At 32.4% G+C, this 14,357-nt stretch overlaps 1 protein-coding gene across 1 annotated transcript in view; it reads left to right on the top strand.

Annotated features, from left to right (window-relative positions):
- LOC107437665 (E3 ubiquitin-protein ligase lubel) overlaps positions 1–11,471 on the top strand; it is an 89,845-nt gene extending 78,374 nt beyond the window's left edge. Inside the window, exon 24 of the mRNA XM_043048576.2 lies at positions 10,311–11,471. Coding sequence (XP_042904510.1) covers positions 10,311–10,355 — 45 coding nt within the window. The 3' untranslated portion in view covers positions 10,356–11,471. The remainder of the gene's footprint in view (positions 1–10,310) is intronic.
- Positions 11,472–14,357: the final 2,886 nt, after the last annotated feature.

The raw sequence follows: 14,357 nt of genomic DNA, 5'->3' as shown, positions 1-14,357 counted from the left end.
ATAAGTTGGCATCTCTGATCATGGGCAGAATAAATGAGAGTTTAAGGCATGCATGAATTGACTAGAGACATGTTTGGCTCATGTATCCAGCTCCTTTCAGGGCTGAAAGACCATATATATCGAGACGGAAAAGAGCAAAGACTGGTAACAAATAAATTTCATTTTTTAGTTTTTTTCCCAGAATAATAAAAATCCATAACTACCGATTGTTTTTACGGATGCAATTTTTATATTGAATTGCTTCTTCGTCGTGGAAAATTTCCTTACAGTGAATTGTTATTGTTGAGAATGGATTAACTCCTCCCGAATATTATCTAATATTGAAATAGTTCTTCTACCAGTATTTTCTATTTTCCGTCTCGCTTTCAGGTATGGTCAAGCATCACTGACTGCGGTCAGTGTGCTGGGGGGGGGAGGAGGGTGACCACTTTGATCACCCTGCGAAGGAAACCGAGGATGTGCGATACTGGCCCTCGTTAAACAGCCCTACCGTAAAGTGCTCGACTTCTTGTGCAGGTCATCGGGTTACCGAGGCGGGGGTGTCATCCCCTCTGAGGAGAATCCAAATTGTGATGGCGCGTCTTCGGATCATCCTCAGGGATGTCATCCAAACCGTCGCCAATAGGCTATTGTGCAGCTCTAGTGAGACGCAAGTAAAAACTACAACTACTACATAGTCTCCAATCAAATCTACTTAGAAATAACTACAGTTCTTTCAAGAGCAGAACTACTCAAAGCCATTTCAATTTTAACACAGGCTGTCGGACACTGCAAATGGAAAGGACACACTGGTGGAAAACTGAGGGGTTGTAAGTTCGATTCTGACAGCAAATTAAACAACCAGCGTGTATACACAGCAAGATTGACGTTAAATCTGCCGTGGTTATAAGTCCTCTAGTTAGTTGTAGTGGGGAATTTTGAAGAGAGACGCGTGCCTGTGTGATTCATCTCTGCTATGTGTATTTGAGTGGTACACTCATTATTAACTGTTACTGATCATTNAATAATATAATATTTGCAAGAACGAAAAAGAAACATTTATAAATAGCGGATATGAATGAGATAATACAAGGAAGAACTATTTCGCAAATTAATCTAACTCAGTAACTTATACAGGAACAGACTACATCATTCTTCTGACTCGTCCATTTGAAATTAAATTGTGAAAGAAATACAAAACGATTCTCACTGGTCTTTACAGTTACAGAGATGCCAATGCCAACTTGTAAATAGTATTTTGTAGTGGTAGCGAAATTGAAGTTACTTTTAGTTCAGCTTGTTTCATTATAAGCAATTTTTTTTACCACTAAATATCAAAAATTATTAGTATGATGAAAGTGCAGCAGTTGGCATCCCCGCAGCTAAAGAGTAGCATGTGACTAATCCATTTGAATTATTTAAAATTAGTGGTGAATAAAAATACTATCGAATTTGCTAAACAAAGAATTATACAAGAAAAGACTACCACTCGAAAATAATTTTATAATGTCCGGAATAAGTTGGCATCCCTGATCATGTGCAGAATAAATGAGAGTTTAAGGCAGGCATGAATTGACTTGAGCTATGTTTGGCTCAAGTATCCAGAACCTTTCAGGGCTGAAAGACCATATATATCGAGACGGAAAAGAGTAAAAACTGGTAACAAATAAATTTCATTTTTTAGTTTTTTTCCCAGAATAATAAAAATCCGTAACTACCGATTGTTTTTACGGATGCAATTTTTATATTGAATTGCTTCTTCGTCTTGGAAAATTTCCTTACAGTGAATTGTTATTGTTGAGAATAGATCAACTCCTCCCGAATATTATCTAATATTGAAATAGTTCTTCTACCAGTATTTTCTATTTTCCGTCCCGCTTTCAGGCTTGGCTCCTTTTGATAAGAGAAGTCCTTGAATTCCCATGCAACAGCAAACTAAAAATCAGTCAAAAGATTTGCTAATTTTAATTACTTTTAATACATTTTTGCAATTTATAAATTACAAGCTTTTAAATTTTTTATGCCCAGTGGCATTCCAACTTTAATTTCATTTAAATGGCGCGTCAGTTTGAAAATATATACTACACATTTCGAATGATCTAAACAAAGAACGGCAACGCTTTTTTCGTACACTATTTATACAATTATTTATAATATTTTTATTATATAATTTATAAAATTTTATTTAAATGGGATTGAGCAGTGTTCCCCAACCCCCGGTCCGTGGATCAAATGTTACAGGGCGGCCCATTTCATTGAAACTAAATTTAATTTCCTAGCTTTATACCCCAAATTAAAAATATTTGTGTTCTAAAATTTTATTTATTTTAAAAAAGGAGTCCCCTGAGGTAATGACATAATTTTTTTAATATTTGTAATGCATCATTGTCACCGATTACCCCCAGATGGAACCATCTCATTGCAAAGAAACAAGCTCAGGTTCAACAAGCTCAACGTTAAATCAATGTAAGGGTTCTCATTGCTTTAACGTTGGAGTAAGTTAAAATGTTAAATCACTTTATATTTATTTTGAAGGCATGTTTAAATGCAATTAAATTAAAATTAATAAATCAAAATAATCTGAAATATAAACAATTACCCCCCCCCCCAGCTGGCCGCGATAAAATTATCAAACGTTGACAGGTCCGCGGTGATAAAAAGGTTGGGGTACGCTGGGATGAAGGACAGCAGTGACAATTTAGTCATAGACCCTCGAAGTAAGCTATCAGGCGCTAAGTTTGTGATCTAGACATTTTAATGCTTTCAAAATGTTTATTTCGTAGGATTTGCTCGATTTTTTTCTAAAAAAAAAAAAGCGAAATCAACAGAAGAGGAGGATATAAATATTGCACTTTCATCAACAGCAGCCTCATTGACTGCAGCATTCCCTTTACGGGACACATGTGGACATAGGAATAATATTCATTATGAAATATTTCAGATTTTACAAACTACCGGTTTAGAAATTAAAATATATTTTATAATTAATTTTAAAAGATGATTATAATATACTCTATAAATTCACAAATTAAAAAAGTGTATTGAAAGAATCCGCTAGCAATAATTTTTGCTGGTGGGTACTAAGATAAAAAAAAATGAATATATTCCTAGTGATAGTTTGTTTCATTAGAAAGGTTCGCAAAAAAAATTTTTTTTAATTATGATAATAATTAGTACTAAAAAAAAAGGCTTATTATAGGCTTAAAAAAAATTTTTGAAAAGTATTCATTTAGATCCGAAAATTTGTTCTGTTCTCGCGTATCGCTTTTGAACAGATTTCCTAACAATTTAAAAGGGACTGAATTATATAAACACAGCTATTTATAATTTGGTCTGTCTGAAAGTTCTGTCCGCGAAGAAACACGTACCATTTTCAAGCATGGAAAAGGTGTATTTACTCACACCATAATGAATTACAAATTTTGTTTATTTTCTAATGTATTAATTTTAATGATATGATATTTAATGATATATTACAGGCTTATAATTGGAATTCATTGCGTAAAGTGTTTCTTTTAACTTTATCTTATTTGTATCTCGTTTTCGACGCAGAAAAATAAAAACTCTGAATAACATATGAGCTAATGATCGGAATTAGACTTAACAGATTTGAGTGAGTCAAGGGCCAAAACTTAAATTTTCATTAGTTAATTGCATAAATTAATTACACTAGTTAATAACTGAATCACACAGTATTTTAAGAAACAAAATCACTCATATAACAGTACAGTTTTTTTAATAATGTTTTTTCTCGACAAATTCGAATTCTGTCGAAATGGATACTATACTATAAGCGATATGGTCAGGCAAGTGATCAAAAGTTTAGTTCTCTTAATTTTGATTTTACTTTTTTCCTGTTTCGCAATATCTCGAGAAATTTTCAAGCTCATCAAAACAAGTTGCACACAGTAATAAAAAAAATTTTCATCCAAGTATCGATGCAAAAAATAGCTTCAAATAATTATTTATAATTTATTACTATTTTTGTGAAAACGTTTTAAAATTTTATGAACATAAATTATTAAATCATTTTAAGAAATGTAATTTTAAATAAAATAAAAAATACAACTTCTTTTTACTTGAGAGATGTTGAAAAATAAACAATACTCACTGAAGTAGTTCAAAATTTTAAAACTACCATTTCAGAATATAGCATATATATAATAAATAATTTTAAATTTAAAATACTCAACTTTCAAAGTACTTTACTTTTTACACAGTCATATAGTATGCTCAAGTTTGAGCAATATTCTAAAGATACAAAAATATTTCCCTTGCAAGGTTTCTTTCTAAAAATTCTGCAATATTTCAACTATAACACAGCATTACCGCTAGAATCATAACACTGTACTATGTGGTTAGTTTTTTAAAGTCTTGTATTATTGAAATTTGTCTTCAGGAAATAGGGGCAGCGTATTACAGTATTTCGTTTGGGGAAAAATAATGCCGAGACAGAATTTTTTCAGGTGTAAAAACAGGTGTAATCCACTGGATGCAATAACGAGACAATATGGTGGATGTTCAAATGCTTCCCAGTGAAACTTTCAGCAAATTTTTTGTGGTATTTTCAGTATACTGACAACACATCACTGGCACTGAGAATGCCACACCTTTTCATCTCATCACAAATTCTATGGTTTTGCCTAGTAATGTGCTGTTGCACAGCAAAGCCAGAGATGCCAACTGCTCCGGACACGCCGAAATAATTAAAGAAACGGTAAATAACTACACTGTAAATTTTGCAAATATTTGCATACCTGCCAACTCTTCCGGAAGATTTTATTTTCATATTTAAAGTGGTAGTAAATATATACTATTTTTTTCTTTTATTAACTTAATTTTTAAATGATTTTGATCACAACTGTTCTTACAAAAATGAAACACATACATTAATATGACAGAGATGCCAACTGCTCCGGACACGCCGAAATAATCAAAAAAGCGGTAAATAACTACAATGTAAATTTTGCAAATATTTGACTACTTTTGCTTGCTTTTTAAGAGGTATAGCATACCTTTAGTGCAATAAAGTGGTGATTTATATAAGTCTACGATTATTTAGAAATAGTGGTGGATAAAAATCTACTAAAATGAATTTATTAAACCAAGAATCACAAATGATAAACTACCACTTTAAAATATATATTTGCTGTCCGGAGCAAGTTGGCATCTCTGATATGAGTTACTATCATGGTTGTCAACTTAAGATTTTTCAAATGCAACGTATTTGTTTGCTTATAATTGAAGTTTTAATTCCATTTTAATACCACTGGGAAAAATGATAATAGAAGGGATTAAAAGTTGGCAGGTATGTATTTGACTATTTTTGCTTGCTTTTTAAAAGGTATAGCATGAAATAAGAATCATAAAGTGGTGAATAATATAAGCCTACGAATTATTTAGAATTAATGGTGGTTAAAAATCGACTAAATTGAATTTATTAAACCAAGAATCACAATTGATAAACTACCACTTTAAAATATATCTCTGCAAAGCCAACGCCTCCACACGATTTTTTGTGGGTAGACCGATCAGACCAATGAGTAAAATTTCTTACTTACTTACTTTATTTATAAAAATTGGGCACCTGGGCCGCGCAGCGGCCCCTATCCCATACATCTAGAAATTTACATAAGTTTAAAGTGATAACATTTTGAATTTAGCAGTCGATGTGGTTGCTAATACAAAATTACAAGCACTTTGCTTGGGTAAATAAACATTTGAATATCGAAACTAAATTTACACATATAAATATAAGCATATANCAAAACAAAATCATAAGCACGCAGCTGTTTGGCGATTTGCGAGAGCGCTCCTTTAACGCTAATAGAAATTTTCGTCAACCCTTTGCAATCTACGGTATGTTTTGTCAATTCGCTTACGGGACACATGTGGACATATGAATAATCTTCATTATGGAATATTTCAGATTTTACAAACTACCGTTTTAGAAATTAAAATATATTTTATTACTAATTTTAAACGCTCAGCCACATTTGATGTTTAATTCAATGTATTTTTAAAAGTATATTGAAAGAATCCGCTAGCAATATATTTGGCTGGTGGGTGTTAAGATCTAAAAGAATGAATATTCCTGAATTAAGTCTATGTCATTGGAAAAGTTTTTCCCTTAATTATGATAGTAATTAGTACTAAAAAAGTCTTATTCTGGGTTAGAAAAAACGTTGAAAAGTATTAATTTACATCAGAAAATTTCTTCTCTTCTCGCGTATCGCTTTTGAACAGATTTCCCAACAATTTAAAAGGGATTCAATTATATAAACACAGCTATTTATAATTTGGTCTGTCTGAAAGTTCTGTCCGCGAAGAAACACGTACCACTTTCAAAATGCAAAAGGTGCATTTACTTACGCCATAATGAATTACAATTTTTTTTTTATTTTCTAATGTATTAATTTTCTTAACGAAATTTTTGGATATTTTTGCGTTACTGATTTCAAATCCGCAATTAGTATTACTCTACAAGCAACAGTTTTAATTCAATTTATTAATAAATATCTAACCAGGATTTTTTTAAATTTAATGTAAACAAATATTAAATCTTTCTATCCCTTTACTCCATACCAAGCGGTAAAAATTTTTTTTTAATTCATTTGAGTATATGATGCGATACATTCTGTCTGTAATAGAAAAATAATCTATATCATATTTTTCCATTGCACAAAAATATTATTCCATAATTCATAGAAACCAATTAACGTAAAGTCGTGTTCCTTGCACAAGATATGCAGGTCACCACAGGCGACTAAAAATGTAAAAAGTGGTAGACATTTTATTCATTTTTATTATTTATTACTCTTTAGTTATTCAACACTACTAGGACTCACATTTCGAGTTGTTCATATTTAAAGGAAAATCATTATCAAAAACATTATCATAAATATATAAATCATTATCATAAATTCGCTTTCAATAGTAAACCAGAAATGAAAAACTGTTCTGCTTTCTGCAAAATTTTAATAAATTGGCAGCAAATTGAAGAATAAACCTTACAGAATTAGGATAATTACGCCCACCCTTTCAAAGCGTCACCACGTGACAACAATAATAATGTTGCATTTCTTATGATATTTTCAATAAATTAAATTACAAAAAATGAAGTGAAAAAACGTTTGTTTTACAAAGCGAAGCAAGTTGGCATCTCTGGTAATCTAAATAAAATATACCACATCTGATCTATAATCCAAATAGAAATGCACATTTTAATATCTTTTATTAAAATTCTATTTTTTAATCGCCACCACTTTTTGCAATTTTAGTCACCCGTGGCAAACCTGGATATGCATGGTTTTTTTCAACAAAAAAAAATCAAATCTATTAATAAATAATGATATAGTACAGGCTTATAATTGGAATTCATTGCGTAAAGTGTTTCTTTTAACTTTATCTTGTTTGTATCTCGTTTTCGACGCAGAAAAATAAAAACTTTGAATAACATACGAACTAATGATCGGAATTACACCTAACAGATTTGAGTGATTCAAGGGTCAAAACTTAAATTTTCATTAGTTAATTGCATAAATTAATTACACTAGTTAATAACTGAATCACACAGTATTTTAAGAAACAAAATCACTCATATGACAGTACAGTTTTTTTTTTTTTTTTAAATTTTTTCTCGACAAATTCGAATTCTGTCGACATGGATACTCTAATAGGCGATATAGTCAGGCAAGCGATCAAATGTTTAGTTCTCTTTATTTTCATTTTACGTTTTTCCTGTTTCGCAATATCTCAAGAAATTTTCAAGCTCATCAAAACATGTTGCACACAGTCATAAAATTTTTTTTATCCAAGTATCAATGCCAAAAAAATAGCTTCAAATAATTACTTATAATTTATTATTATTTTTGTGAAAACGTTTTAAAATTTCATGAATTTTAAAGTATATAAATTATTAAATCATTTTAAGAAATGTAATTTTAAATAAAATTAAAAAAATGCACCTTCTGTTTAATTGAGAGATGTTGAAAAATAAATAATACTCACTGAAGTAGTTCAAAATTTTGAAACTACAGCTTCAGAAAATCGAATATATTTCGTAAACAATTTTAAATTTAAAATACTTAACTTGCAAAGTACTTTCTTTTTACACAGTCATATAGTATGCACAAGTTTGAGCAATATTCTAAAGATACAAAAATATTTCCCTTGCAAGTTTTCTATCTAAAAATTCTACAATATTTCAACTATAACACAGCATTACCGCTAGAATCATACCACAGTACTAAGTGGTTAGTTTTTTAAAATCTTGTATTATTGAAAATAGGGGTAGCGTATCACAGTATTTCATTTGGGGGAAAATAATGCCGAGACAGAATTTTATCAGGTGGAAAAACAGGTGTAATCCACTGGAAGCAATAACTGGACAATATGGTGGATGTTCAAATACTTCTCAGTGAAACTTTCAGCAAATTTTTTGTGGTTTTTTCCGAATTCAGACAATATATCACCGGCACTGAGAATGCCACACCTTTTCATCTCATCACAAATGCTATGGTTTTGCCTATTAATATGCTATTGCACAGTAAAGTTCCACACTCATGCAGCAGACTTTTAGGATACTGAACTACAGAAATGTATTTCACGGCAGTTCAATTGTTACAACTCTAAAAGCATTTAGTCCTAAAGTAGTAGTAACATTACAGCATCTTTTCCATTAAATCTTTTATGGTAATTTTGTCGTGTTGGGAAAATTAAGGTCTGTTTACGCGGTCTAAGTGTTTGAATCCGAGAACTTAAAGGAATTTCACTCTCCAAGAAATTGGATGATTTGTAGACACTCTTCAAGTTCTTGAATGTCACTGATGGGTCAGATGAAAAACCTGCGCATGCGCATTGTTAATATTAAACATTACAAAATCGCACTTACATGAGTTCAAAATTACTAAATAAATAAAATCATAATAACACAAATAGACCCAAACAGATTTATTTAATTTAAAATACATGAAAACGGACAACTAAATGACATAATCTGATGCCTGCTTTCTGACGTCACGAAACTTAAGAAGCTGATTGGTGAAGGGAGGAAAAACTTGTATGAAAAGCAGAACATGCTCTATTATCATCCACGAACTTGGACCAAGAACTTGGATGATCGTTTACACGATCGTGATGAATGACAATCACGGTTTGTCATTCATCTCGCCGATGGCCGTGTCTGGATACGCCGTCTCCAGGCGAACAGTTGCTCCCTCAATGTACAGTAGGTCATACACAGGCCGGTGGTGGCGGTATTATTCTTTGGGGGACGTTCTCTTGGACGTCTCTGAGACCCGTGGTTGTGGTAGAGCAGACATTACTACAGGCTACAGACTACAGGCTATCTGAACATCATTTCGGACCAGTTGCACCCTTACATGGCCTCTTTTTTTCTAGCTGGAAATGGAATTTTCCAACAGGACAACCCGTGTCACAAGGCTCAAATTGTGTTGGAGTGGTTCCAGGAACATGATTCTGAATTCCAGTTAATGTCCTGGCCACCTAACTCACCGGATCTACGATAACAGCGACACGGAAAAAGATACAATTATTATTCCTCTGCTTTATTGTTTTTATTATAATTTATTGTGCTTATATTAATGCAGATTGGCTTTTTCAATTTTTAGCCGATTGATAATTTAACACCGTGCACATTACCCATAAGAAAATGTCAATATGACCCAAAAAAAGAGTAAACTCAGGTGATTCCATCAAAAATTCAGTTATTAACACGTTGAATGCCACGGGTGTCACCGGTGACCGGCGGAGCCAAGATTATTAGAAACACATAATTCGAGTAATATTTTCTATATTATTATCGTTACTAAAATGGTTTGAAGAAATTGATGCAATATAGAACACACAAAAATAGCTTAATTTATTTACACAGAGATACCAGATTGCTCCAGACAGCGAATAAATATTTTCAAGTGGTAGTTTATTAATTGTGATTTTTGGCTTAATAAATTCAATTTAGTAGATTTTTTCCATCACTATATCTAAACAATTCGTAGGCTTATATAATTCCCCACTTTTTTCAGACATGTCATGCTAAACCTTTTAAAAAACTTTAATAAAAAACTGTCAAATTTTCAAATTTAGTTTGTAGTTATTTATCGCTTGGCCAGACTGGCAAACCATGTAAAATTAGCGTGGCATTCAACGTGTTAAATTATTGGGTGGGTGAAAGCTACAATTGTTTACGCGACTGGACAACCAGGAGTACAATCATTATTAACAATCTAAAAGCCATTATTACCATAAATCATAATTTATAGAGCTGAAAATAAATGTTTAATGTTCTTTCTTATTTGTATTATTTTTAGCTAATACAAGAAGAATTGCCATTAGACAAAATAGAGGGAAGCTGATTTGACTTGAAATTGAAGAACTAAAAGAAAATGGTGAAGTGATGCACTGGTGAAGTGGTTGCACTGCAAACAGCGGGACTGTTTGAACACCTATTGTAATAACTATTTTTAAGATTTTAATGCAGATACTAATGATACATATTAGTATTTATTTCCACCTATCCAATATCTACGGAAAATGCTTGAGTAAAAAATATGATTTTCTAACTTGAATTGCGCTTCTTAGACAAATAAGTAAATTACTGCTTTTAATAAACTACCAGTATTTTAAAAAATAATTTTTTATAGTGATTTATTTAAAAATTTTATTTTTAAGACTAAAATCGTCACAATTTATTTATAAATGTTGTTACAAATATGTATGCAGGCTTATAAGCCCTTGTCGAATTTAAGAACAAATAGTGATGAGCATCACAAAGATGTATCCAGAATTATTATGTGATTCGAATCGACTACTTCCGTACGATAATATTCCACGTTTTTAAATCGATAATGATTATGAACAGTGCTGATTAAATGTTTTAATTTATAAATTTATTTTACTAGAATTTCTTGTACCGGTTTTTCAAAAAAACATTTTTTCTTCGAATTAAAAAATAATTACTGACTGTATTTGAATACTTGAGCTATAATGCAATTACGTAAGTATACGAAGTATACCTACATAATTGCAAAACTAAATTTAAACTTCAAAACATTACTAAAGAGTGTATATACAATAGGTTGTTTTCAAGATCTACTGATTTTTAGTTTGAAAGATCTATACGTTGTAATCAAGATCTTTTTAGAGCTATGTTAATGAGGCAACTGATAATGAATTACCCTGTTATATTTATTTCACACTTTACCACTGATAAATAGAGTAGCTAATAAACTGCTTTATTTAATTTTAAAAATATTCATGTAAATATTAATAATCAATAATCTGTGAGAGTTTTTATAGAAACGAATTATTTCATTGAAATAATGTAAACGTAAGTGTGATGATGTTTTATAAGAAATGAAATTGTATTTACATGTTAACAATTGAACTCTAAATGAAAGTTTAGTGTTTTCACTGTATTTTGTATTGTTATTGTAAAGTAATAGATATAGTAAAGTTTGTTATTGTTATAAGTTTTCTGTTATTCAATTCAAAACTAAAAATATTCCTCTGCGGGACAAAGAGCATGTGTCCTTAGCCTTAAATTTTGGAGCTATTAAAGATGATTGTTTCACACCTTTAAGCTACAAGCAAAAATAAACTCGTATCACTTCATTTTCTCAAAAACAGCCCTTGCCAAACGATGAAGGCTGTTGTTTTATGAATTAGAATAAAACCTTACAAAACAACCAAATTAAACAGTTCGAGCCTATGGGTAATACGAAAAACTAGCTTTGCTCGTGCGGAAGCTCTTTGATTCCAAGAGATATCCATGAAATTGTAAAAGTTAATTTTGCATTAAATGTTAGCATTAATTTAAAATTTATCAGGCAGCCATTTAATCTCACAAGCAAGAATAACATTTCTACTCGGGATATTTCAATACAGTAGGCATCAAGATTATTAAAATTATTTCCTTCGTTGTCATGAAATAGAATAGAAAATTCATCCCAATGCTCGCTCCATTACATGCTGTACTACTTCCACATGCACCTCTCAAGACATAACTTGAGTATATATATATATATANAGGCCAAGGCGGGTGGATCACTGAAGGTCAGGAGTTCCAGACCAGCCCGGCCAACATGGTGAAACCCCATCTCTACTTTATATATATATATATATATATATATATATACACTCAGGAGTCAAAACGTTATGACCACCCCTACATTTTGCAATGAACTCTCTTGGATGACGTGGAAGGCACATGATCAGGTGGAAGTGGTATTTAACTGTTGCTGGAGAGTTTGAATAATCATTATTTCACTTACTTCTGTGCGTGATGGGAAAGGCTGCGGATTTAAGCGACTTTGATAGAGGGCAGATTGTAATGGCTCGAAAGCTCGGAACAAGTATTTCCGAAACTGAAACTGCACGACTCGTGAGTTGTTCGCGATCTACAGTTGTTAGTAATTATGCAAAGTGAATGAATGACGGTGAAACCAGCAGTAGACGACATGGTGTTGGACGTCCATATGCTATCAAAGAAAAAGGTCGTCGGAGATTGTCTCGCTTGGTGAAGCAAAACCGGAGTCAAGTAGAATAGTATCAGAGCACACTGTTCAGTGGACACTGTTGGATATGGGGCAACGCAGCAAACGTCCCACTCGTGTGCCTTTACTGACCAAGTGTCATCGCCAACTAAGCCTGCGGTGGCCCCGGGAACCTCGCGACTGGTCCATGCATCAGTGGGAAAGAGTTTTCTGATCAGATGAATCACGGTTTGTCATTCATCACGCCGATGCCCGTGTCAGGATACGCCGTGTCCAGGCGAACAGTTGCTCCCTCAATGTACAGTAGGTCATACACAGGACGGTGGTGGCGGTATTATTCCTTGGGGGACGTTCTCTTGGGCGTCTGTAAGACCCGTGGTTGTGGTAGAGCAGATCATGAATGCTACAGGGTATCTGAACATCATTGCGGACCAGTTGCACCCTTACATGGCTTCTTTTTTTCTAGCTGGAAGTGGAATTTTCCAACCGGACAACCCGTGTCACAAGGCTCAAATTGTGTTGGGAGTGGTTCCAGGAACATGATGCTGAATTCCAGTTAATGTCCTGGCCACCTAACTCACCGGATCTCAATCCGATAGAACACATTTGAGATGTCATGGAAAGGCAGCTCAGAATTCAAAGACCACTAAGTCGCAATATCTCGGATTTGCGTGACCGTTGCTGTAACATCTGGAACAATCTGTCTCCGGCCATCTACAAAGGACTTGTGGCATCCATGCCAAGGCGGGTAGCAGCTGTGTTCCGGTTAAAGGTGGGCCAACTCGTTATTAAGAGTTGGTCATAATGTTTTGGCTCTTAGAGTATATATATATATATATATACAGAGATGCCAACTGCTCCGGACACGCCAAAATAATTAATAAAACGGTAAATAAATGCGAAGTAAATTTTGCAAATATTTGGCTATTTTTGCTTGCTTTTTAAAAGGTATAGAATGACTTAAGTACTATAAAGTGGTGATTTGTATAAGCCTATGAGTTATTTAGAAATAGTGGTGGATGAAAATCTACTAAATTGAATTTATTAAACCAAGAATCACAATTGACATACTACCACTCTAAAATATATATTTGCTGTCAGGAGCAAGCAATATATATCTATGATCTTTATTAATCTAAACTTTTAAAAGAATTCATCAAGTATATCTTAAGTTAGAAAAATGCCAAGCATTAATATAAGAAATATCAAAGTTTAATTTTTACATTTTACCAATTTATTAACTGAAATGTATTTTATAAATAATTAAAATTTTATAAAATAAACCGTTACAAATTTTATAATTTTTTTTTCTAAGTATACACTAGCTGAAAATTATGCTGGTGAATGTAATGAATGAAAAGAAGTATTATCCAACTAACAAGTTGTTGGCTGTGGGGGGTAACATTTTTTATCATTAACACTTGGTTTACTGGACGCATGGGCTGAAAGCCTATATAAGTTCCAAGACGGAAAGGAGCAAAAACTGGTAAGAAAGGCATTTCATTCTACCATTATTTTCGAGAAACATTATATTTCTTTAACTACTGAGATTTTTTTTCAATTATAGCATATATATGGAACTGCTTCGTTCCTGAGAAAAAGTCGATATTGTTGAATAGTTTAAAAAGAGAATAGGCTTACTCCTTCCTAAAACAAGTTAAAACTGAAATGATTTTACCACCAGCTTTTCTTCTTTTCCGTCTCGCTTTCATCCATGCTGGACGCGTCATTTCGAGTTTAGTAAGATCTGATCACGTGCCTTCCACATCATCTAGGAGAGTTCATTGCAAAATGTAGGGGTGATCATAATGTTTTGGCTCTCGAGTGTATATATATATATATATATATATATATATATATATA

The sequence above is a fragment of the Parasteatoda tepidariorum genome, chromosome 6, assembly GCF_043381705.1.
Source record: "Parasteatoda tepidariorum isolate YZ-2023 chromosome 6, CAS_Ptep_4.0, whole genome shotgun sequence".
Lineage (NCBI taxonomy): Eukaryota > Metazoa > Arthropoda > Arachnida > Araneae > Theridiidae > Parasteatoda > Parasteatoda tepidariorum.
Note: the sequence above shows the minus strand (reverse complement) of the source record. Positions and strands in the feature narration are given on the sequence as shown.